Genomic DNA, 22,135 nt, shown 5'->3' on the forward strand with positions numbered 1-22,135 from the left:
TAAAGACATATTTTATTCATTTCTGAGAGGAAGGGAGAAGGAGAGAGAGAAAAACATCAATGATGAGAGAGAATCATGGATTGGCTGCCTCCTGCACACACCCACTAGGGATCAAGCCCACAACCTGGGCGCGCGCCCTGATCAGGAATCAAACCAGCGGCCTCTTGTTCCTGGGTTGATGCTCAGCTGCTGAGCTGCACCCGCGGGCAGTAGCTGTGGTTGTGAAGCCAGACTCCGGAGTCGTGTGTGGAAGGTCGATGGGCTCCCCTTCTGAGCTGGGCGCTGCGGGCAGTGAGAGGGAAGGAGAGATGCAGGTGGGAGGAGGCTGAGCCTCAGGCTCCTCCTGCCTGGGAGACCCTCTCTGATGGGAGTGCTGACTGGGATCTGGGTGTGAGGCCCCGCCCGAGGTCCTGGAGAGGGAACCCCGGGTCCCAGTTTGGCTCAGCCCTGGCTCACTGAGGGGGGATTGGCCCTGGCAGGGGGATTGGCCCTGGCATCCCGGCTTGTCCCTGAGCTCCAGGGGCTGTGATCACTTCTGATCTCAGGGGCGATGGGGTGGAATGTGTGCGTGAGGGTGGGGAGTGCGTGAAGTTGGGAGGAGGCTCGCGTTAAGCCAAGGTTAGGAAGACGTCAGAGAGGAGAATGGGAAGATGGCTGGGGGGCTTCCGAGCCTGTGGCTGAGCCTTGCATGCCTGTGCACACGCACATGTGTGTGCAGTTCTCCTGGCTGGGATGAGTGGGTGGGATGGGAGGACAGTGAGAATGGCAGGGGTGTCGAAAAGTGGTGAGTTGGGACTTGACAACTAGCCTGGGTTTGGTGGTGAGTGGGGAGCCACTGGCCTTCCCCCGGCGTTCAGATCCCTTGCTTCTCTCCCACGCTGCTCTGCCTTACAACTGCATCCGCTTCCAATGTGAGGCAGGTGAAAGGCAGGAAGACAGTTCTCACTTCCCAAGCCCACGGGTGTGTGAAAAGGCCTCGTGTTAGCCCATTCCAACCTTAGCTTAGGGTGGTCTCAGTCCAGTACTCACCCGTTTTATTTTTATTTTTAAAAAATATTTTTATTGATTTCAGAGAGGAAGAGAGAGGGAGAGAGAAACATCAATGATGAGAGAGAATCATTAATCAGCTGCCTCCTGCATGCCCCCTACTGGGAATTGAGCTTGCAACCTGGGCATGTGCCCTTGACTGGAATCAAACCTGGTACCCTTCAGTCCACAGGCCGACACTGTATCCACTGAGGCAAACCAGCTAGGGCCTCTTATTCTATTTATATGCAGAGTCGGGCAAAAGTAGGTTCACAGATGTTTGTATGGACAGTTATATAATAATCCTTCCTATAAAAGGCTAATATGCAAATTGACTGAACCTCTGAATGACTGGTCGCTATGACATGCACTGACCACCAGGGGGCAGATACGCAGTGCAGGAGCTGACCCATGGTGGTCAGTGTGCCCCTGCACAGGGAGCGCTGCTTAGGCACAAGCCGGGCTCACAGCTGGCGAGTGCAGCGGCGGTGGCGGGAGCCTCTCCCACCTCTGCAGCAGCGCTAAGGATGTCTGACTGCTGGCTTAGGCCGTCAGTTGGACATCCCCCGAGGGCTCCCAGACTACAACAGGGGCAGGCTGAGCTGCGGGGGACCCCTCCCCCCGAGCGCATGAATTTCGTGCACTGGGCCTCTAGTTAATAAATAACACAGGAATAGACTCCGTTTCATGTACTCACAACTTTTGTACAGGTCTGTACACCTACGTTTGCCCCACCCCATACACGGAAACCAGGGTTCAGAGAAGCTCCAGATTTGCGCCAAGCCTCCCAGCTTATAAGCTTCAGAGTCAGGATTGGAACCCAGGCCTGCCTGGCCCCAAAGCTCTGTTCCTTCCCACGACGCTGCACGGGGCTGGGGGCTGGCGCTCCTCTGGCCTCTTTCCCTTTCCTGCTGGAGAGCACACGCCAGGGAGCCTTGGAGCGGCTAATCCCATGGATTCCAGGTCTGGGTGGGCATAAGCTCCAGAGAATTTGGGAGGGTGGGTATATTGGACCTCTGGTCCCTCCCACTCATGCCCACCCAGGCCCCCAGGAAACGAGGGCTCTGCCACTGGGACCCAGGGTCATACTCTCCCCTGTGCTTCTCCTCGGGAGCCTTGCTCAGCTGTCTTCTTGGCCCCCAGTGTCCCCACCCCCACCCCCACCCCCCGCCTGCCCCCAGCCTCCGTCTGCCCTGGTGCCCTGGGCTTCCCTGTCTTCTCCAGTGGGGATCAGAGTGGCTCAGAGGATGGCTTTGGAGTCCGACTGACCTGGTTCTCATCCGAACTCTACCATTTACTAAGTTACCTTACCTCCTAAGGACTCGGTGTTCTTATCAGTAAAATGGGCACAAAGACACCTGCCTCAGAAGACAGTTAAAGGAGGTCATAGCCCAGTCGGCGTGGCTCAGTGGTTGAGTGTGGACCTCCTATGAACCAGAAGGTCAGGGTTTGATTCCCGGTCAGGGCACATGCCCGGCTTGCGGGCTTGATCCCCAGTGTGGGGCATGCAGGCAGCAGCTGATCAATTATTCTCGTGCATCATTGATGTTTCTATCTGTCTCTTCCTCTCCTCAAATCAATAAAAAATATTTTTTAAAAAAGGAGGTAACAAATGCAAGCATTTAGCAGAGTTCTTGGGCCCTTAACAGGTTCTCGGTAAACTGGAAACAGCAGATCTTGCTGCGAGGACCACCGCCTCCTCTGCTTCAGTCTTTTCTAGGCTGACCCCAGATTTAGGTCGGCTTCCTTCTTCTCTCCCCCTCCCATGTCTTGCTCTTCAGGGTTGTTAGTGGTTTAAGACCTCTCTTTCAGGAAGCCCTCCGGGATTAACCCAGCCATTTTCCCAGCCCCTATCCTTTTCTCTCACTTATTATCCTTTTTTTTTTTTTTTAGCTCATGCTTGTTGAGCCAGGCATTGTGCTGAGTCCGACTGGGGATGTGGAGGGAGAAGGGACACTTGCCATGTCTTGGGTCTGACACCCTGGGTGGTGGTGATGGAGATGTCTATTCACAAGTAATAGTCACACAGGCAAACGGTGATACAGAAGTGTGAGTCCAGAGGAGCAGAGAACTTGAGTGGTGATCAAGGGAGATGTTAGCGAAAAGACAGCACTTGGACCAGTCGTGGAGGGTGAGTCAGCTCTCGATGGGCGCAGGAGGCGGGCAGGGCAAGGCCCGAGGACGCAGCTTTGCAGTGGAGGGTACAGCGGGCCGAGCTGAGAACGCAGGGCTCAGGTGGGAGGGGCTGAAAAGTGTGCACCCCGGTCTGGGCGCCCTTGAGTGCTGGCCGAGGAGTTTGTGTTCCATCCTGAGAGTAACGAGGAGTCACTGAAAGAGTTTCAGGAGAGGAGTGATCTAACTTTACTCGCGGATTTAAAAGAAATTATTCAGCCCAGCCGGTGTGGCTCAGTGGTTGAGTGTGGACCTATGAACCAGGTCACGGTTCAATTCCTGGTCAGGGCACATGCCCCGGTTGTGGGCTGGATCCCCAGTGTGGGGCGTGCAGGAGGCAGCCGATCAATGATTCTCTCTCATCATTGATGTTTCTATCCCTCTTTTGCTCCCTCTCCCTTCCTCTCGAAATCAATAAAAATGTATTTTAAAAATTAATTCAAGTAATATATGTTCTCCTTAAGAGATTAGAAAATTCAGCCTTGACCGGTTTGGCTCAGTGGATAGAGCGTCGGCCTGCGGACTGAAGGGTCCCAGGTTCGATTCCGGTCAAGGGCATGTACCTCGGTTGCGGGCACATCCCCAGGAGGGGGCGTGCAGGAGGCAGCTGATGGATGTTTCTCTTATCAGTGTTTCTAATTCTCTATCCCTCTCCCTTCCTCTCTGTAAAAATCTCAATAAAAAAAATATATATATAAAAAGAAAATTCAGATAAGCAAGCAAGCAAAAACAAACCTCAGAGGCCACTTTAGACAGGTATTGGTGGCGTGTGGGACAGATCAGAAGCTGAGAGTTGGCAGGAGGAGGCTGATGAAGAAGTCCAGGCTGGGGAAGCGTAGGCCTGGGTTTGGGTGGTGGCGCGGAGGTGGGAGGGCGGGCGGGGGGAGAACGTCCATATCTGTGAGGTTCTGCACGTGTTGACTGGGTGGGTGGAGGGAGGGGAGATTTGAGGATGTGGGTTCTGGCTGGTGTGCTTGGTGGCACAAGGGTCACTCACTGGTCAAGGGAGGGGTGGGGGGCAGCTGACCACAGCAGCCTGGGTTGTCCTGGGGTGAGCGGAGGCCAAGCAGAGAGCTGGTGGATTCTTCAGTGAAGCCTACGGTCTGGGGAGACAGCTGAGCCTCACCTTGGGCTCAGTCTTGGGGATCCAGGGCCCGACTGACCACCTCGGTCCCCTCCAGGAGCGCCTGGCAGTGCTGGACAGTCAGGCCGGGCAGATCCGGGCTCAGGCCGTGCAGGAGTCCGAGCACCTGGCCCGGGACAAGAATGCCTCCCTGCAGCTGCTGCAGAAGGTAGCTGGGGGCGGGGGGGAAAGGGGAGGCGTGGGGTGGGAGGGTGCAGGGCTCCACCTTTGCTCGATGCATCTCCTCCCTGCGTCTCCCCCACTCCTTTCTGATTCTCTGCCGCTTTGGGTTCGCAGGAGAAGGAGAAGCTGACGATGTTGGAGAGAAGATACCACTCACTCACGGGAGGCAGGCCTTTCCCGAAGACCCCGTCGACCCTCAAAGAGGTAGTGGTGGGGTCAGCCCAGCTTCAGGCCGAGGGGTCTGCCTGGGAGGTTCTGGAGCAAGGCGGCACTTTCACCCCAATGGCTGAGACTGAGCATGGGGCCTGTCCCGGACAGAGATGGGAGTGGGAATGGTCCCGAGGCTGGGATTTGACTCGATGGCTACCAGCTGCCGCTGCTGCTGTCACATCTTCTTTTTTTAAATGTATTTTTAGCCCGACCAGCATGGCTCAGGGGTTGAGTGTCGACCTATGAACCAGGAGGTCAAGGTTTGATTCCTGGTCAGGGCACAGGCCCGGGTTGTGGGCTCGATCCCCAGTGTGGGGCGTGCAGGAGGCAACTGATCAATGGTTCTCTCTCATCATTGATATTTCTATCTCTCCCTCTCCCTCTCCTTTACTCTCTGAAATCAATAAATAGTATATATAAAAATGAAATATATTTTTATTGATTTTATTTTTTTAAAATATATTTTATTGATATTTTACAGAGAGGAAGGGAGAGGGATAGAGAGTTAGAAACATCAATGAGAGAGAAACATAGGTCAGCTGCTTCCTGCACACCCCCTAATGGGGACGTGCCCACAACCAAGGTACATGCCCTTGACGGGAATCAAACCTGGGACCCTTCAGTCCGCAGGCCGACGCTCTATCCACTGAGCCAAACCGATTAGGGCGTTTTTTTATTGATTTAAGAGAGGAAGAGAGAAAGGGAGACAGAAACATCAGTGAGAGCCCGGCCAGCATGGCTCAGGGGTTGAGTGTGGACCTATGAACCAGGAGGGCTTGTTCGATCCTTGGTCAGGGCACATGCCTGGGCTGCGGGCTTGATCCTCAGTGTCTGGAGCGCGCAGGAGGCAGCCGATCCATGGTTCTCTCTCATTCGGGCTGGGCTGGGGGGCTGGGTGGAGTGTGAGGGGTGAGCACTCACCAGGGCCCTCTCTGTAGGCTGACCTGCTCATCCCCGAGTCCTCAGGGCCTGTCCCCGGGTCATCTCGGGCGGGCGCCTCCTCTGCCCCCTTTTCCCCACCCGCATCCGCTCAGCTCTGCTCCAGGGCACAGGAGGCCATCTCAGCTACCGCCTGCCCTGCCTGGGCTCCTCCCTGGGGCCCCGCCGAAGGGCGTGTGGCAAATCCCCCCTTTGAGTGAGTGCGATGTTCAGCCCGTAAAAAATCCAGAGCACTCATTTGCATATTAATTTGCATGTATTCTGCATGCCATTTGTCAGTTCTCACAGACACTGGGCCCTCTAGCTTCTGTGCTGCCTGTTCCTTTTCTATGACCCTGGAGGCAGCCAGCCTCCGAGCTAGGCCCAGGCTCCCTGCTGTGCCCCCAGCACCTGGGCTTCTAAGGAGATGCTCAGGGGGCATTACAGTCCCGCCCTCCCACCCCACAGTCTGTGCTGGCATCTTTCCAAGCCCTGGCCCCGGCAGGGCGTCCCCTGTGCTTTAGCTGCTCCTGCCCAGGTCTCCTCCTCAATCAGCCCCTAGAGGGATCTCCCCTCCCCTTCCAGCCCCTGCCCCAGCGGGTGGGGCGAGCAGGCCCTTGGGCATAGCGTGGCCTGTGTTCGGTGCCGTGTGTGAGCCCAGTGTGAAGACAGCGTGCACCCTGGAAGCCCAGCCTGGGGCCTGCAGGAAGGTCCCCCAGCTTCCTCACCTGCCCCTGCCCAGGACAAACCCAGGGCTGGGCCTTCAGGGCTGCTGGGGAGCGAGGTCCAGAGGAGCCCACAGACAGCTGGTTCTGCTGCCCTTTCCTGCCCCCGCCTTTGGTGCTTACAGTGGGCAGGTGAGAGCCCCGCCCATACTCGGGGTGTTGTCTGGAATGGAGTGGAGGCCCTGAGGTGTGACGTTTGGGTATCTGATGCCTCCCCTCTACCTTACCCCCCCCACCCCCCCACCCCCGGCACCGAGGGGCCTGGCCTGGCAGAGGCACCCGCGTGGACCTGTGCTTCTGCCGCCTCCCCCGGCTCCTGCCTGACAGTGAGGTGCCAGCCCCTGAGCAGGCCCACCTGTGCCCGGGGGCCGCCTGGTGGGTCCCTGGATGCCCCTTGTGCCTGGGCTGGGAGCGGGTTTGTCCTCAGGGTAGCCGTGAGGGAGAAGGGCACCTGGATAAAGGGGTGGGGTGGCTCCCTCTGGCCCAGGCCTGGGGGCTTCCTGCAGTCCTGGCAGCTGGCAGAGGGCAGGCTGTGCCCTGGCAGGAGGGCGTGTGTCCAGAGGGCAATGAGCAGCCTCTGCTTCTGCACGCGCATCCCTGGCCTGTGGGCAGGACCGTCTCTGGGGTCCCAGTCTCATTAGCCTCTCATATCCCCTCCTGCGCCCCGGCCTTCCCCCAGCGCACGGTGCTCAAGCAGCTAAAGGGGATGGGGGCACCTCGCCCGTGCCCACAGCCCTGTGCCAGCCCCGCCTTTGCAGCCTCTGCCTCCCAGGACCGGTTCCCACCTGCTGCCTTCCTGCTGGCTGCCCTCCTCCTCCACTGCCCTCCCACCTTCCCCGAGGTGGGTGGCGTGTCCCTCTGCCCTCAGCCCACTGCGTGGCTCTGTCTGCTCGCCCGCTCCCAGCTCAGGGCCAGCCCCGGGCGTGGTCAGTGCTGTGGGCCTGGTTGGCTGGCCTCCCGGCTGGGATAGACTGGTGTGTGTCCTGGAGTGGCGCCCTGTTTCTCTGCCCTCAGCACTTTCACGACAACCCTTTCCTTCCCTTTCTGCTCTTTTTCCTCCCTTCCTTCCTCGCCTTCTTCCCGCGCCTCCTGTTTCTCTGACATGGCCTTCCCTCCCGCTGGCTCCCACCCTCCCTCGCTTTCCTAGCTGGAGAGGCCGCTGCCCCCCGCCGTGCACTTAGAGCAATGGTACCAGGAGCTGATGGCCGGGCTGGGGACCCCCGTGGCCGCCTCCCCTCGCTCCTCCCCCCCACCTCTGCCCACCAAAGCCTTTCGTCTGCTGCAGGTAACCCCCTCTTCACTGCCCGTCCCTCAGCCTGTGCCTCTCTGCTCCGAGTCCTCCTGCCACACATGCCACCTGAGACGGTGCCACCTGAGACGGTGGGGTCAGCCCAGCCAGGGCGGCCTGGGGCCCCTGGACCTGAGGGGGCACTGAGGCTTTCTCACGGCAGCCATCCTGGCATTTTTCTAAGCCGGCGGGCCAGCTCTGTGAGGCCAGAGGTGGCGGTGGGACTGCCTGCCAGCGGGAGGGTGGGGCTGGCCTGGGGCCCTGCTCCGTTCCTGCGCCCGCAGCCCGGGCCCCACACACCCCTGAGCCTGTTGCACTAGAGTCAGTGTGGCCTGGAGAGCGGCAGCATTTTGCTCTGCTTGTCTTCCCAGGGGGTCACTGGGAGGCAGGACAGAAGGAACAAAGACTTTGAAGTAAGAGCCCTGAGGACAGGCCCGAGCCCCCTGAGCTGTCGTGGGGGAGGGGCCGCTGGAGCTGGCTGGTGGGGGTGGGAGTGTTTGGATAGGCTCCTCCCAGCCCCCCCGCTGGCCTGCCGTGGTGCCCAGGCCCCACCATTAAGCTCCATGTCCCCTTGGGAGAGTTGGGTTTGTGGATGTGGGGTGGCTCTCCAGACACTGGGGCTCCGAGGAGATGAGTGGGAAGGAGCGGAGCCTGAGGATCAGGGTTCTTGCCTCCGAGGCCTTCCTCCCCCGCGTGGATGCTGTGAGCGAGCGTGGCCGCCCCTTAGCCTGGCCGCTCCCGTCCTTTCGTAGTGAGGAATCCCAGGCCCAGGCCACACGGCTGGTAGTGGCCGAGCTAGGACCACAGGGAACCCCGGCCACCCACTGGCCTTCTGCACAACTCTGCCCAGCGGGTGTGGGCCCCTCGCATGGGTCCATTTACCAGGTTCTTCTGAGACACAGGGTTGGCCAGGGACTGGCCCCAGGAGGCACAGCCTGGCAGGCTTGGCAGCTACCAGCACCTGCCTGTTAGGCTGCCCAGGAGGCTCCCTGCTGTTGTCATCTGGAGACTGGCCTTGGTTACAGCCGCCTTTGGGCCTGGGGTGGAACAGTGGGGGTGCCTGGGGTGGGGTGGAACAGTGGGGGCCTGGAATGAGGTGGAACAGTGGGGGCCTGGGATGAGGTGGAACAGTGGGGGCGCCTGGGGTGGGGTGGAACAGTGGGGGCTGGGGGCCTGGGATGAGGAGGAGCTGTAGGGGTGCCTGGGGGGGAGGGGGGAACAGTGGGAGCCAGGCCACTAGGCAGCATCTCTCCTCCCCAGGTGTTCCGCTCCAAGATGGATGGGGAAGCCCCCAGCCCCCCTGCCCACACCTGCGGCCCCCTGCCCTCCTCCTCGGGCTCCTCCTCCTCCTCCTCTCAGCTCAGCGTGGCTGCCTTGGGCCGCAGCCCTTCCCCAAAGGTCTGAGGCTGGTGTGCAAGCAGGATGGGGGGGGAGGGTGCTGGAGACCCCATACTGGGGAGAGGCCAAGGCCATCGTGGAAGCCTTTGGGGGTCTCCTGAGCCTCAGGTCCCAATGCCCCGAATCCCTCCAGAGCGCGCCCCTCGCCCAGAACGGCCCGGGCAGCCTCCCCCGCACCCTGGCGGCCACGCTGCAGGACATCGAGACCAAGCGCCAGCTGGCCCTGCAGCAGAAGGGTGAGTGCCCCGTCTGCCTCCCCCGCCCCCCCCCCCCGCACCTTTCACAGGTTTTGTTTTCTTTAATGGGGACCCCGACAGCAGAGAGGACTTGGACACCTACAGGGAGCCACCCTGGGTGTTTCTCAGGGGCAGGGACCCTAGGGGTGGGGTGCCGTGAGCTCTTGCCTAGAGGGCCCCACAAGCAAGGGAGTGGGTTTTGACCGAGTGGGGGCTGCATCACCCTGTCTGGAGGCAGGGGGTGGACTTGACCCCAGAAATCTCCTGAAGATACTGCTCTGTGGCCCAGGAGGCTTGTTGCTTGAGGGCATTTTGGTTGGTTAGAAAGCCCACGTCTGCCCCTCTCTCCTCCCATCCCCTCTCTCGCCACCTCCCTCTGCCGGGTCCCCCACAGTCCAGCCGCTTCCCGCCGAGCCCCTCCCCGCTGCCGGCCCAGCAGGTAGACGTGGTCACGGGACGGTGCTCTGGCTGGACAGCTCCGCCCCGGTGTCTGCATGGTGCACTCCGTCCAGCCCCAGTGCCCGGCGGCAGCTCCCGGCTGAGCTGGGCTGGGTGTCCGGCTGCCTCCCCCCCTCAAGCTGAGCTCTCCCCGGCCTCAGCGGTGCTCCCAGTTCCCCTCCGTTCCTGCTGCTGTTGCTCCTGCGTCTGCGTTGTGGCTGGTTCTGCACGGACTCCCTGGTGCCCTCTCTTCCTCTCCCTTCCCCAGCGGGCAGGGCAGGCGCATGTGCCCCTATCTGCAGGCCTTGCTGCCAGGGCACCACCTGGGCAGGCTCAGTGCCCTGTGGGCTCAGGATGCAGAGAGCTGACGCCAGGTGGTGCAGCTGGGCCAGATGGGCCTGGGCATGGGCAGGGCAGCTGCACCCGGTGCCGGGGCCTCGGGGGGGCGGGGGGGGGGGGGGCTGGCTGGGGCCGATGTGGGTGCCCTGCGCTACCCTCTCCTGCTCGCTCCTTCCGTCTGGCTGCGATGCTGCCAGCGTCCTCCCTGGGTGGTGGGCTGCCCCCTGTGACCCACCTGTCCCTCCTGCAGGGCAGCAGGTGATTGAGGAGCAGCGGCGGAGACTGGCCGAGCTGAAACAGAGAGCGGCGGCTGAGGCTCAGTGCCAGTGGGATGCCCTGCACGGGGCACCCCCCTTCCTGGCAGGCCCCTCGGGCTTCCCCCCCCTCATGCACTCTATCCTGCACCACCTGCCGGCGGGGCGGGAGCGCGGGGAGGAGGGCGAGCACGCCTACGACACGCTGAGCCTGGAGAGCTCGGACAGCATGGAGACCAGCATCTCCGCGGGCGGCAACTCCGCCTGCTCCCCGGACAACATGTCCAGGTACCCGCCCCGCCCCGCCCCGCCCCATCGAGCCCGCGGTGCCGGCTCTGCGTTCCCCACACGGGACTCGCCACCCCTGCCAGATGCCTCCTCAGCCTCCCTTCCTTCCTCAGTGTGAGCGGCCGGGAGGTGGGGAAGCTCGAGGAGATGGAGAAGATGCTGAAGGAAGCTCATGCGGAGAAGAGCCGCCTCATGGAGTCCAGGGTGAGGCAGATCTGGACACGCAGCCCGAGGTGGGGGTGGGGGAGGTCCCAGCATCGCCGCCCGCCTGCCGAGGGCCAGCGCTCTCAGCCGTGTCACCCACATGATCCTGGCAAAATTCCCTGAGGAAGAGAGTTGAGGGACAGGGAGCCTTGGTGAGATCATGTTCACAGCTTGTAGGAAGACGGGCAGCCCGGGTCCGCCACCATGGCTTTCCTGGGTGGGAATTCCATCTGTGTGCTGACTTCTGTGGACGCTGTGGCCACCATGGGACTTTTTTTTTTTTAAATATATTTTATTGATCTCAGAGAGGAAGGGAGAGGGAGAGAGAGAAACATCAGTGATGAGAGAGAATCATTGATTGGCTGCCTCCTGCACGCCCCCTATTGGGGATGGAGCCCACAACCCCAGGCATGTGCCCTGACCCTGACTGGGAACTGAACCATGACCTTCTGGTTCATAGCTCAACCACTGAGCCACACCGGCCGGGCAGGGACTTTTGATTCCTGTCTGCCTGAGTGGCTGTCCTTCCTCCTGGGATGTTAGGAAAAGCAGCAGGTGGGGGTGAGGAGGGAAGGGAGAAGGCAAATGTCCCAGGCAGCGCAGAGGTGTTGGCGGGGTGGGGGTGGGAACCTTAGGGTGTAGTGGGGGCTGAGGGGAGCTGGGACCACAGCTCCAAGTTGGCCTGGAGCTGGGACCACACCAGAGAGGGACCGTATTCACCCTGCACACAGCCAGGCTGAGGAGCCCAGGCCTGGAGGGAGTTAGACACGGGAGCTGCAGAAGCTGCCCCAGAGCAGGCGAGTTCACAGCGCCTGTGGCAATGGAGAGCAGGGACATTTTGCTGAGGTTCAGGCGAGAAATGGCAGAGGGGTTAATGGTATAAAAGTGATGATCGTGATTCAGACATAGACCATCACGGGCGTGCTCTGTGGTTCAGTATTGGTGTTAGTGACTAAAGTCTTTCCCGGTGGCTCTCATAGGCTCGTTCCCTCCTCCGGAATGTGGTTGGAGTACAGATGTTCCTCACGCAGACTTTCCAAGAGCCTTGGCGGTTAGGGGAGGGCCTCTGAGTGTATTCACTGTCAGAAGTTGTTGAGATTCTCCGTGTTTTAGGAATTCAGCTAAAACGACAGGAGCCCATGGATTTATCGAGTGCGTCCCTCCTGCTGGAGCCAGTGCTGGGCATTTACATAATGAGCTGGTTTAACTTTCACTAGCTCAGCAGGAGCAGGCACTCTGGCCCCGTTTTACAGATGAGGCGGCCGAGGCTCAGGGTTGACATCTTGTCAGGGTCCCCGGGTTGGCAGTGGTGGCCAAGCCAGGCTTTAAGCAGAGCACGCCCCTCAGCAGCACGGCGCGGGCGTGGGCGTGAGGACCAGGCTCCTCGGGCCAGGCTGCCCTCTGCGCGGGGGCCCTGCGCCCGCCCTGCTCCGAGGGGGGCTGGGGTGGAGGCAGAGGGCAGCGTGGGCGCTGACCCCAGCTGTGGCGAAGGAGCAGGAGCTGGGGCTGCGGCGGCAGGCCCTGGAGGAGGAGCGGCGGCGGCGGGAGCACGTGGAGCGGAGGCTGGAGAGCGAGAGCGGCCGGAGGCAGCAGCTGGTGGAGAAGGAGGTGAAGCTGCGGGAGAAGCAGTTCACTCAGGTGCGTGCTGGGCTGTGGCGGGCGATGGGCTGAGGTGGGGCCGGAGGGGCAGGGACAGGCCCGGCCCCTGCGGGCGGGAGCGCCGCTCTGCTCTGGAGGAGGCTGCTGTTGGCTCAGCGCAAGCAGGTTCCCCAGGACACGGTCAGGCCCCAGGAGCAGAGACCCAGGGGGCTTGAACCAGCCAATGTGATGTGTGTGCTTGAGCGGGCGTGTGCGCACGCGTGTGTTCATGTGTGCAGGCATGTGGGGGGGCAGTGGGGGGTTGTGGGGACATCGCAGCCCTCTTGCTGACATCCAGGGTCAGAGAAGATGGTCTGAATAGGCCTCTCAGAGGTGGGAGCGGAGAGTGGAACCAGAGCGGCTCCCCGTGGCCTCTCTCGGGGCCTGGTCTCTGCTCCCCAAATCTGTGCTGTCCCTCCTTCCCGCTTCCCCGACGACCTCCTGTCCCTGCGGCTTCATGGCTCCAGGCCCCACAGTGGACGGCCTGGCTGTGCTGATGGTTTCCGTCTCCAAGATCCTAGTCTCTCCTCGGGACAGGAGTCCGTCCTCGTACAGACACCAGCTCTGGGCTCTTTCCTTGCTCAGGAGACGAGCAGAACATTTAATTAACTGATTAATGCGCTAGCTCGAAAGGCAAGTCCAAGTGCTTTTAAAAAATATGTCTGGGGGGAACCAAGACAGCGGCGTAAGGTACAGACCTGTGCGTGCTGCCTCCCACAACAACATCGAGGCTACCAACCATAAAACAAACAGTTGTCATTCAGAACCATGGGAAAGCTGGCCCAGTGGAAGCTCTATAACTGGAAGGAAAGAAGGAAGAGCATTGAGACTGAGTAGGCTGTGCAGAGGCTCCAAGAAGGGAGGTACGGAGTCGCGCGCCAGGCTGGCTGCAACTGGATGTGCGGTTTTTTTCAATTAGAAGGGGATGCAGACTCTCAAATCCATTGAGACTATTTGGGGTGGGATCTTGAGGTCCCAGATCCCTACGGGGAGAGGCGGGACGGCCTTGCAACGGGACGGAGAGCGAGAGTGGCTGTCTCGCGGAGCTGCTCGTCGGCACTTGGGGACGCGAGTCACTGAGTCGCTGAGTCACGGAGAGGCGAGAAGACGCGGAGACGCCATTGCCCCTTGCTCCGCCCTGGTGATTCCCGGGGACCCGCCCTACTCAGTTTACATCCCCACCCAAGCTGTGCCAGTGGCACAAAGAAAACCACCGGAGCTTTTGCAGCCCAGCCCAGCAGAATGCAGATTTCAACTCCTCGCATACATAAGGGACACACTCAGGAAGCAGAATCAGGTTCGGAGGAAGCCGGAGCTGGACACAGCTGGGCCGGCGACGTGGAACCACTGTACCAGCAAACACACAGGCAGGTCCACCAGATCCAGTCTCACATGGGACGCCGGGAGACGGCAGACAGGCAGTCTGTGCACTTGGTAGAAAACGAAATCCAAGCAAGCATACCAGATATTCAGCCACCAGGAATGCCTGGAGATTTTGTCCAGCAAGAAGCCGCCCAACATAGGACAGAATGCCAAACTTCGTGTTGCTGAGACAGCCCCCGTGAGGACGAGGCAGCCCCCATAGGGCCGAGGTGGCCCCCGTGGGGCTGGGACGGCCCCCGAGAGGCTGGGACGGCACCAGTGGGGGTGGGACGGCCCCGGTGGGGTTGAGATGGCCTCGGTGAGGTTGAAACAGCCCCGGTGAGGTTGAAAGCGGCCCTGGTGAGGTTGAAACGGGCCCGGTAAAGCTGAAATGGCCCCAGTGAGGCTGAAACGGCCCCGGTAAGGTTGAGACGGCCCCGGTGAGGTTGCGACGGCCCCGGTGAAGTTGTGACGGCCCTGGTGAGGTTGCGACTGCCCCAGTGAGGTTGCAACTGCCCCGGTGAGGTTGAAACGGCCCCAGTGAGGTCAAGATGGCCCCTGTGAGGTCGAGACGCCCCCTGTGAGGTTGAATTGGCCCCGGTGAGGTCAAGATGGCACCGGTGAGGTCGAAACGACCCCGGTGAGGTCAAAATGGCCCCAGTGAGGTTGAATCGGCCTATGTGAGGTCGAGATGACCCATATGAGGTTGAGACAGCCCCTGTGAGGCTGAGACAGCCCTGGTGAGGCTGGGACGGCCCCGGTGAGGTTGAGACGGCTCCAGTGAGGTTGAATCGGCCCATGTGAGGCTGAGACAGCCCCGGTGAGGCTAGGACAGCCCCGGTGAGGTTGAATTGGCTGCAGTGAGGCTGTAATGGCCGCAGTGAGGCTGTAACGTCCCCGGTGAGGTTGAGACAGCTCTGGTGAGGTTGAGATGGCCCTGGTGGGGTTGCGATGACCCCGGTGAGGTCGAGACGGCCCCGGTTAGGTTGAATCGGCCTCGGTGAGGTCAAGATGGCCCCGGTGAGGCCGAAACGGCCCCTGTGTGGTTGAAACGGAGGTGAGGTTGAGACGGCCCTGGTGAGGTTGAAACGGCCCTGTGAGGTTGAGGCAGCCCCTGTGAGGCTGAGACGGCCCCTGTGAGGCTGGGAAGGCCCCAGTGAGGCTGGGACTGCCCCTGTGAGGCTGAGATAGCCCCTGTGAGACTGAGACGGCCCCTGGAAAGCTGAGAAAAATACCACATGAACTCACTCATTTATGGATAATAAGGACCATTATAGACTGATGAACAAAAATGGATACAGAGGCAGAGCAGCATTGAGCAGAATGTCAAACTACAGTGGGAACCCTGGGGAGGGTTGCGGGGTAGGTGATCAACCGAAGGACTCATATGCATGCATATGAGAATAACTAATGGACACAAGACACTGGGGGGTGGGGGAACCAGGGGAATGTCAAGTGGGGGAAAAAGGAGACGTGTAATATTCTTTGTAATACTTTAAGAAATAAAAAAAAATGTATATATTTTTATTGATTTCAGAGAGGAAGGGAGAGGGAGAGATAGAAATATCATGCCGAGACTGGTTTGGCTCAGTGGATAGAGCGTCGGCCTGCGGACTGAAAGGTCCCAGGTTCGATTCCGGTCAAGGGCATGTACCTGGGTTGCAGGCACAACCCCAGTAGGAGATGTGCAGGAGGCAGCTGATGGATGTTTCTCTCTCATCAATGTTTCTAACTCTCTATCTCTCTCCCTTCCTCTCTGTAAAAAATCAATAAAATATATTTTAAAAAAAAGAAATATCAATGATGAGCGAGAACTATTGATTGGCTGCCTCCTGCACGCCTCCTACTGGGGATTGAGCCCGCAACCTGGGCATGTGCCCTGCCTGGGAATCGAACCCTGACCTGGTTCATAGGTTGATGTTGAGCAGAGCATTGGCAGGCAGAAGGAGGAATGAGGTTGGGAGGGAAATGTCCCCATGTCTCTGGTCCCGGTCCTTGCCCTGTGGGGGCCGGGGACTCAGGCTGGGTGTGCCCAGGCCTCCTGGGTGGGGCCTGGGACCTGCCCCGTGGTGACAGCAGCCACAGCTCCTGATTCCCTGACCCCAGGGGTAGGCTGCTCAGGTTGGATCTGAGAAGTGAGAAAAAATAATCAGGCCATGGCCGGCCAGTGCGGCTCAGTGATTGAGTGTCGACCCATGAACCAGGAGGTCACAGTTCGATTCCCAGTCAGACACATGCCTGGGTTGTGGGCTTGATCCCCAGTGGGGGGTGTGCAGGAGGCAGCTGATCAATGATTCTCTCTCATCATTGATGTTTCTCTCTCTTTTCCTTTCCCTTCCTCTCTGGCATCAATAAAAATACATTAAAAAAAAACTAATCAGAACTGTGAGTTTCACCTCTGTGTTGGGATCTTTGGCCAGGGCCTAATTCCCCTCCTGCTGGTCCGCGGCCACTGTGGGCTCTCTAGCCCCTGCCGTGGGCTGAGTGCGCTGGGGGCGGTGGGCCCAGGGCAGCCCCATTTTGGGGTGCCTCCTGGAAGGTGTGCATTTGTTTTTTCTTTAAACAATCTGTGACGTTTCCTTTCGTGCCATTCCAATGTTCTTCCCAGAAAGGACGAGCAGAGAGGAAGCAGGTACAGACTGGAGTTAGTCTTGGAGTTTCTGAGGTGGAACAGACCTCGGGATTAGATCGTTCAAAGCCACGTTGTCCACCTAAGGACACTGAGGCCCAGAGAGGTGCCCTGGGACGTCAGAGACCAGCTTTCCTGTCGGCTTCTCTTCCCAGAGCCTGCTCACAGCGGCCTCTTGCTTTATTCCACTCAGCCCCGGAGGGAGAGGAGCAGGGCGGGGGCAGGGACGGGGGACAAGACAAGTATGGCTGCCCTCTGGGCCACTGCAGAGCCACGGCCGTGAGCGAGGGAGGGAGGGTGCAGGCTGTGGGGTGCAGGACTGAAGCTCGGATAAGGAACGATGGGGCAGCAAGGAGACTGTGGACCCTGCCCTCTGCTCCCAGGCGCGACCCCTGACCCGCTACCTGCCCATCCGGAAGGAGGACTTTGACTTGAAGACCCACATCGAGTCCTCGGGCCACGGCGTCGACACCTGTCTGCACGTGGTGCTCAGCAGCAAGGTGGGCGTGGCCTGGGTGCTGGGCGTCGCCTGTGTGCGGGGAGGGGACGAGGGTCGGAGGCCCTCCTGGGCTTGGTCCTGCCCTGACATCGAGGTCTGGCTCAGGGCCGGTGTTCTAGCTTGAAGAGATGCTGGGGACAGGTTCCCGCCCACCCCCCCCCCCCATACAGGCATAGGTGCTGGCACTTCTGTGAAGGTTAGGGTTCGAGGTTCAGGGAAGGAAGGGTCAGGGCGGGGCATTGGGTCCTTCCTCATTCCTGCCTCCCACCAGGTCTGTCGTGGCTACTTGGTCAAGATGGGCGGCAAGATCAAGTCGTGGAAGAAGCGCTGGTTCGTCTTCGACCGGCTCAAGCGCACCCTCTCCTACTACGTGGGTGAGTTCCCACACGGCTTCCCAGAAGCAGGCCCTGGGCTCACCCCGGACAGCTGGTCTTCCAGAAGAGGCCAAGCCCCAGTGGGGGCCACAGGCTCACTGGGTCTGCCCTCTCCTCCACCCCTGGCAAATGTGCAGAGTGTCCCTGGGTCACCTCCATGGATTGGTCCATTCATTTACTGATTAAAACAATTTTTAAAAATATATTTTATTGATTTTTTACAGAGAGGAAGGGAGAGGGATAGAGAGTTAGAAACATCGATGAGAGAGAAACATCGATCAGCTGCCTCCTGCACACTCCCCACTGGGGATGTGCCCGCAACCAAGGTACATGCCCTTGACCGGAATTGAACCTGGGACCTTTCAGTCCGCAGGCCGATGCTCTATCCACTGAGCCAAACCGCTTAGGGCTAAAACAATTTTTTTTATTGATTTCAGAGAGAGGGAGAGAAACATCAATGATGAGAGAAAATCATTGATTGGCTGCCTCTTGCACGCCCTCTACTGGGGATTGAGCCTGCAACTGGTCATGTACCCTGACCAGGAATCGAACTGGCCACCTCTTAGTTCCTGAGCCACCCAGGCCAGGCTCATCCATTTATTTACTCGGCAACTGCTAAGCATCTGGTAAGTTCCAGGCACTGTTCTCGGCGCTGGTGATACGCAAGGTGGCCGCAGCCCCTCTCATGGAGCTTGTCAGGGAGGCAGCTACTGAACAAAGCGCTAGAGCGTGATGGCTGGCTGGGCACTGGATCCTGGCGCCTGGGACTCATTCATTTAACTCATGAGCACCTGCTGTGTGCTGGGCACATAGTTGGTCTCTGGACTTGAAGGAGGGTTCAGTTCAGCCTAATCTCCATACAGAGGAGATGCCCACAGTGGCGACCCTGGCAGTGGGTCTCCCACATTCCTTAGCAGTTTGCCGAGGGAACGGGCTGGAGGCCATCCCAATGTGTGTGCAGAGCGCACTTTACAGGAACATGAGCAACTCAGCCTGGCCAGGGGGAGCTTGGGGGTGGAGCAGGGGAGGGTGTGAGACAGGGCCAGAGGGACCTGTTGGCACCAGCCTGTACGTGGCCTTGGCCAAGCCAAGGAGGCAGCGGTGCCCGGGCGGAGCCGGCAGAGGGCAGGACGCTGTGAGCTATGAACCGAGGCAGCGGATTAGAGTCGCCTCGGGAAGCTCAGGCCTCAGCGTCAGGGGCAGAGGGTGTGCGGGCCCAGGAGGGGCTGCAGCCGGACCGGGTCGATGACTTGGGCCGGAAAGGAGACGGGTGGGGAGGGGGCGCACTGCCAGCCACCGCCACCTGCGCAGCGACTGCCCGATGCCCGCCTCTGTGCCTGTCTGTGGTCTGTCCTTCACGTCCCTGGCTCGCTGTCCAGCATGTCGCTTGCCGGGCCTGGGCAGCGTGGGCCCCAGCCACCTCCACTGAAGCGAGCCTCCTCCTTCCTGCCACCTGCCCCCAGATGCTCAGCACTTCCTTCCACTTTGTAATGTTAGAGTCGAATAGGTGAATGCGTTCATATAGTTCAAGATCAAAACACAGAGAAGGTTTAAATTGGGAATTACGCCCCCACTCTCGAGAATTGATTTCTTCTGAATCCATCTAGTGTTCCTCTTGTTTCTTGTTCATTCTCACCTGAGGATATTTTCCTATTGATTTTTAGAGAGAGTGGAAGGGGGGAGGGGGGGGAAACATGGATGTGAGAGAGACGCACCCGACCGGGGCCTGGGATGGAGCCTACAACTGAGGTACATGCCCTTGACTAGAATCGAACCCAGGACCTTCGGTCCACGGGCTGATGCTCTGTCCGCTGAGCCACACCAGGTAGGGCCGTCGAGTGTTGCTTTAAGGGAAGGGGAACAAGCAGACGTGCACAGAGGGGAGCGCACCCCTTGTTTTCCTGAGAGTGCGCCTTAGCGGCCTTCTGCACCCGGAGTGTCCGTGTCCGTGTCCGTGTCCGTGTCCGTGTCTGTGTCTATATCCGGCTGCAGGTTAGAGCTTCTTCTGTCTGCAGAGCAGACGTCTCTGGCTGTCCTCACAGCTGCGGGGCCCGCACATGTGGGCTGGTTCGCCAGCCCTCCCCCTCGGGCACCTGGGCGGTTTGCAGCCTTCTGCGTACAGACGCGCTGCGGGGAGCGGTGCCAGCGTGTTACTCTGCACACGTGTGAGGTGCATTCTCCCAAGTGTGCTTATTGGCTCAAAAGACAAACGGGTCGATGCGGCCAAACCACCTAGTCTCCCAGTTCAGACTCGCCCCTGCCTTCTCCAGACTTGACCAGAGCGGCTGTGTGACTCCCGATCGGGGTGGCGGTGTCCCGGTGGAGTTCTCACCCACCGTCCTGTGGCTGCGCATGAGCCGACGCCCCCCCCCCCGGGGCCTGGGCACCACCCCCTCCCGCGTCCCCCACACCCCCAGCCTCTTCAGCGGGCCCTTGTTTCCTTTGCAGACAAGCATGAGACGAAACTGAAGGGGGTGATCTACTTCCAGGCCATCGAGGAGGTGTACTACGACCACCTGCGCAGCGCGGCCAAGGTGCGGGCGCCCAGGGACTGCGGGCACTGGACTGCGGGCACTGGGCAGGCTGGGAGCGAAGGCCTCCACCGGTCCTGCAGTCTCGGGCCGCCCCTCGCTCCCTCTGTAAACTCTCCCTTCCTTCCTCCTCCTCCCCGTCTCCAAAGAGGTTTCAGCTTCACTCTGGTGACCGAGGTACCCTGCCTATAGACCAGTGATGGCGAACCCATGACACGCAAACCCATTTTTTTGGTTGATTTTTCTTTGTTAAATGGCATTTAAATATATAAAATAAATATAAAAAATATAAGTCTTTGTTTTACTATGGTTGCAAATATCCAAAAAAACTTCTATATGTGACACGGCACCAGAGTTAAGTTAGAGTTTTTCAAAATGCTGACACGCCGAGCTCAAAAGGTTCGCCATCACTGCTATAGACAGTAACTACAATTACCGCATTTTAAAATATATTTTTTTATTGATTTAAGAGAGGAAGGGAGGGAGAGGGAAACATCAGTGCTGAGAGAGAATCATTGATCGGCTGCCTCCTGCACGCCCCACACTGGGGATTGAGCAAGCAACCCGGGCCTGTGCCCTGACCGGGAATCGAACCGTGACCTCCTGGTTCATAGGTCAATGCTCAACCCCTGAGCCAGGCTGGCCGGCCACCTGTGCCGCTTCTGCAGAGAGGAGAACGCGTGAGATGAAACAGCCCTCACAGGAATGGCCCTTGGTGTCTGATCTGTGAAATTCTTTTGTGCCTGGGGTTGCTAAGGACCAGGGACCCACCTGGAAGAACATGACTGACAGGTCCCAGGACTGCTGGGCGAGGAGGGGACATCTCAGCTTGGACCACAGTCACACCAGGGGCCCAGGAGCATCAGCTTGGTTGGTGGAGGCTAGGCTTTGGGTCCATGTAGGGCCCAGCCCCGAGCCCCAGGTCGTCATGGGGACAGGGCAGGGCAGGGCGGATGGGGAGGCGGGCCGGAGAAAGCTGCGCGTCTGGGTGGCTGTCTTAGATGCTCCCCTTTCCCTCCACAGAGCCCGAACCCGGCCCTCACCTTCTGTGTGAAGACGCACGACCGGCTGTACTACATGGTGGCCCCGTCGGCAGAGGCCATGCGCATCTGGATGGACGTCATTGTCACCGGGGCCGAGGGCTACACTCAGTTCATGAACTGACGGGTGGGCTTCCTGGCCCTCAGGCTGGCCCAGGGCCCAGGCCCGACCTGCTCTCTGCTGGCCCTGGACACAGTCACCCCCTGGCCCAGGCTGCCTCCGGCGGTGCGTCCCGAGGCCCTGGGAGGGCCCAGCGGAGCCAGGGCTTTGGGAGCAGAGGCCTTTGTCCTGCTGGGAGGTGCTGAGCTCGGGCCTCCTGCAGAAGCAGAATCAGCCAGGGCTGGGGGCGGGGCGGGGCGGGGGGTTTCGGAGCCCAGGAGCCCAGAACTTGGAATAACCCTGCAGGGTCCTGCCCTATGTGTTCTCTGTGTCAAGGACAATTACGGTACCAGAATCTGCCAAAGATCCCCTCTTGCCTCAGCCTCCTTTGCAGGGGCCGTGGGGGCCCGAGCAGAGCTGCCTCCAGAGTGGGGTGCAGCTCAGGCAGTGCTGCTCAGGCCCTGCTCTCACCCCATCGTCCGCCCGCATTTGTACTTTTATTACTTTGCTCAAGGGCCAGAGGCCTCACGTTTTATCTTTGAGGGGTCAGCCCCATCCCCTTTTTGCAGAACCATCACCATGGCCACCATAGTAACTGTTTCACTGCCATGGTTACATACTAATTGCTGTGGCTGTGTGGCTCTGCCCACTGCTGAAGCTGTGGCCCATCTGAGGGTACGTGCCATCATCTCTCCAGCCCAGGCCCTTAGGCATCTCATGTTGGGGAAATGGGACCTCACACCTCCCTCCCCAGCCCATCCCCAGGCCGACGCACAGCTGCTGGCCCCGGCCAGCCCTCTCCCGTCCACTCGTGCCTTGCTTAGAGCCAGAGGGGATGAAGTCAGGGTATCTCGGCCCCGAGGAGGAGGAGGCTGGAAGGGCCTTCCTCGGGTTCTGTGCGGGGCTCCCTGAGGAAGCCTGACCCTGAAGTCCCGCCTCCGAAGGGGATGACCATGGAGCAGAGGACGAGGCCTCCGGCGACCTGGCTGCAGTCCTCCCGCCTTAACACTAAGCCCACCTCCCCGCCCCCTCCAGTGCTGGGCCCGGGTGGGGGTCCAGGCTGGGTGGTTCTCAGTATTTGTAAGCATCTCAGCAGAACAATAAAGTATTTGGCGTGTGATTCTGGGGGGCTGCGTTGTGTGGGGCACTGGCTGAGGCTC

The 22,135-nt window shown here is 59.8% G+C and overlaps 1 protein-coding gene across 3 annotated transcripts in view; it reads left to right on the forward strand.

The window, feature by feature from the left end:
- Positions 1–22,095, forward strand: part of PHLDB1 (pleckstrin homology like domain family B member 1) — a 43,707-nt gene extending 21,612 nt beyond the window's left edge. Inside the window, exons 11-22 of one of the 3 annotated variants that reach the window (XM_081100479.1) lie at positions 4,380–4,490; positions 4,619–4,708; positions 7,505–7,642; positions 8,906–9,043; positions 9,177–9,279; positions 10,307–10,598; positions 10,712–10,802; positions 12,294–12,440; positions 16,815–16,931; positions 17,202–17,304; positions 19,753–19,838; positions 20,859–22,095. In XM_081100479.1, coding sequence (XP_080956605.1) covers positions 4,380–4,490; positions 4,619–4,708; positions 7,505–7,642; positions 8,906–9,043; positions 9,177–9,279; positions 10,307–10,598; positions 10,712–10,802; positions 12,294–12,440; positions 16,815–16,931; positions 17,202–17,304; positions 19,753–19,838; positions 20,859–20,999 — 1,557 coding nt within the window. In that variant the 3' untranslated portion in view covers positions 21,000–22,095. Of the gene's footprint in view, positions 1–4,379; positions 4,491–4,618; positions 4,709–7,504; positions 7,643–8,905; positions 9,044–9,176; positions 9,280–10,306; positions 10,599–10,711; positions 10,803–12,293; positions 12,441–16,814; positions 16,932–17,201; positions 17,305–19,752; positions 20,068–20,858 lie in introns of those variants that run through there. The other 2 variants (XM_081100480.1, XM_081100478.1) reach the window with 2 other exon arrangements.
- The last annotated feature ends 40 nt before the right edge of the window (positions 22,096–22,135 follow it).

The sequence above is a fragment of the Myotis nattereri genome, assembly GCF_964212035.1.
Source record: "Myotis nattereri genome assembly, chromosome: 9".
NCBI classification, from domain to species: Eukaryota; Metazoa; Chordata; class Mammalia; order Chiroptera; family Vespertilionidae; genus Myotis; species Myotis nattereri.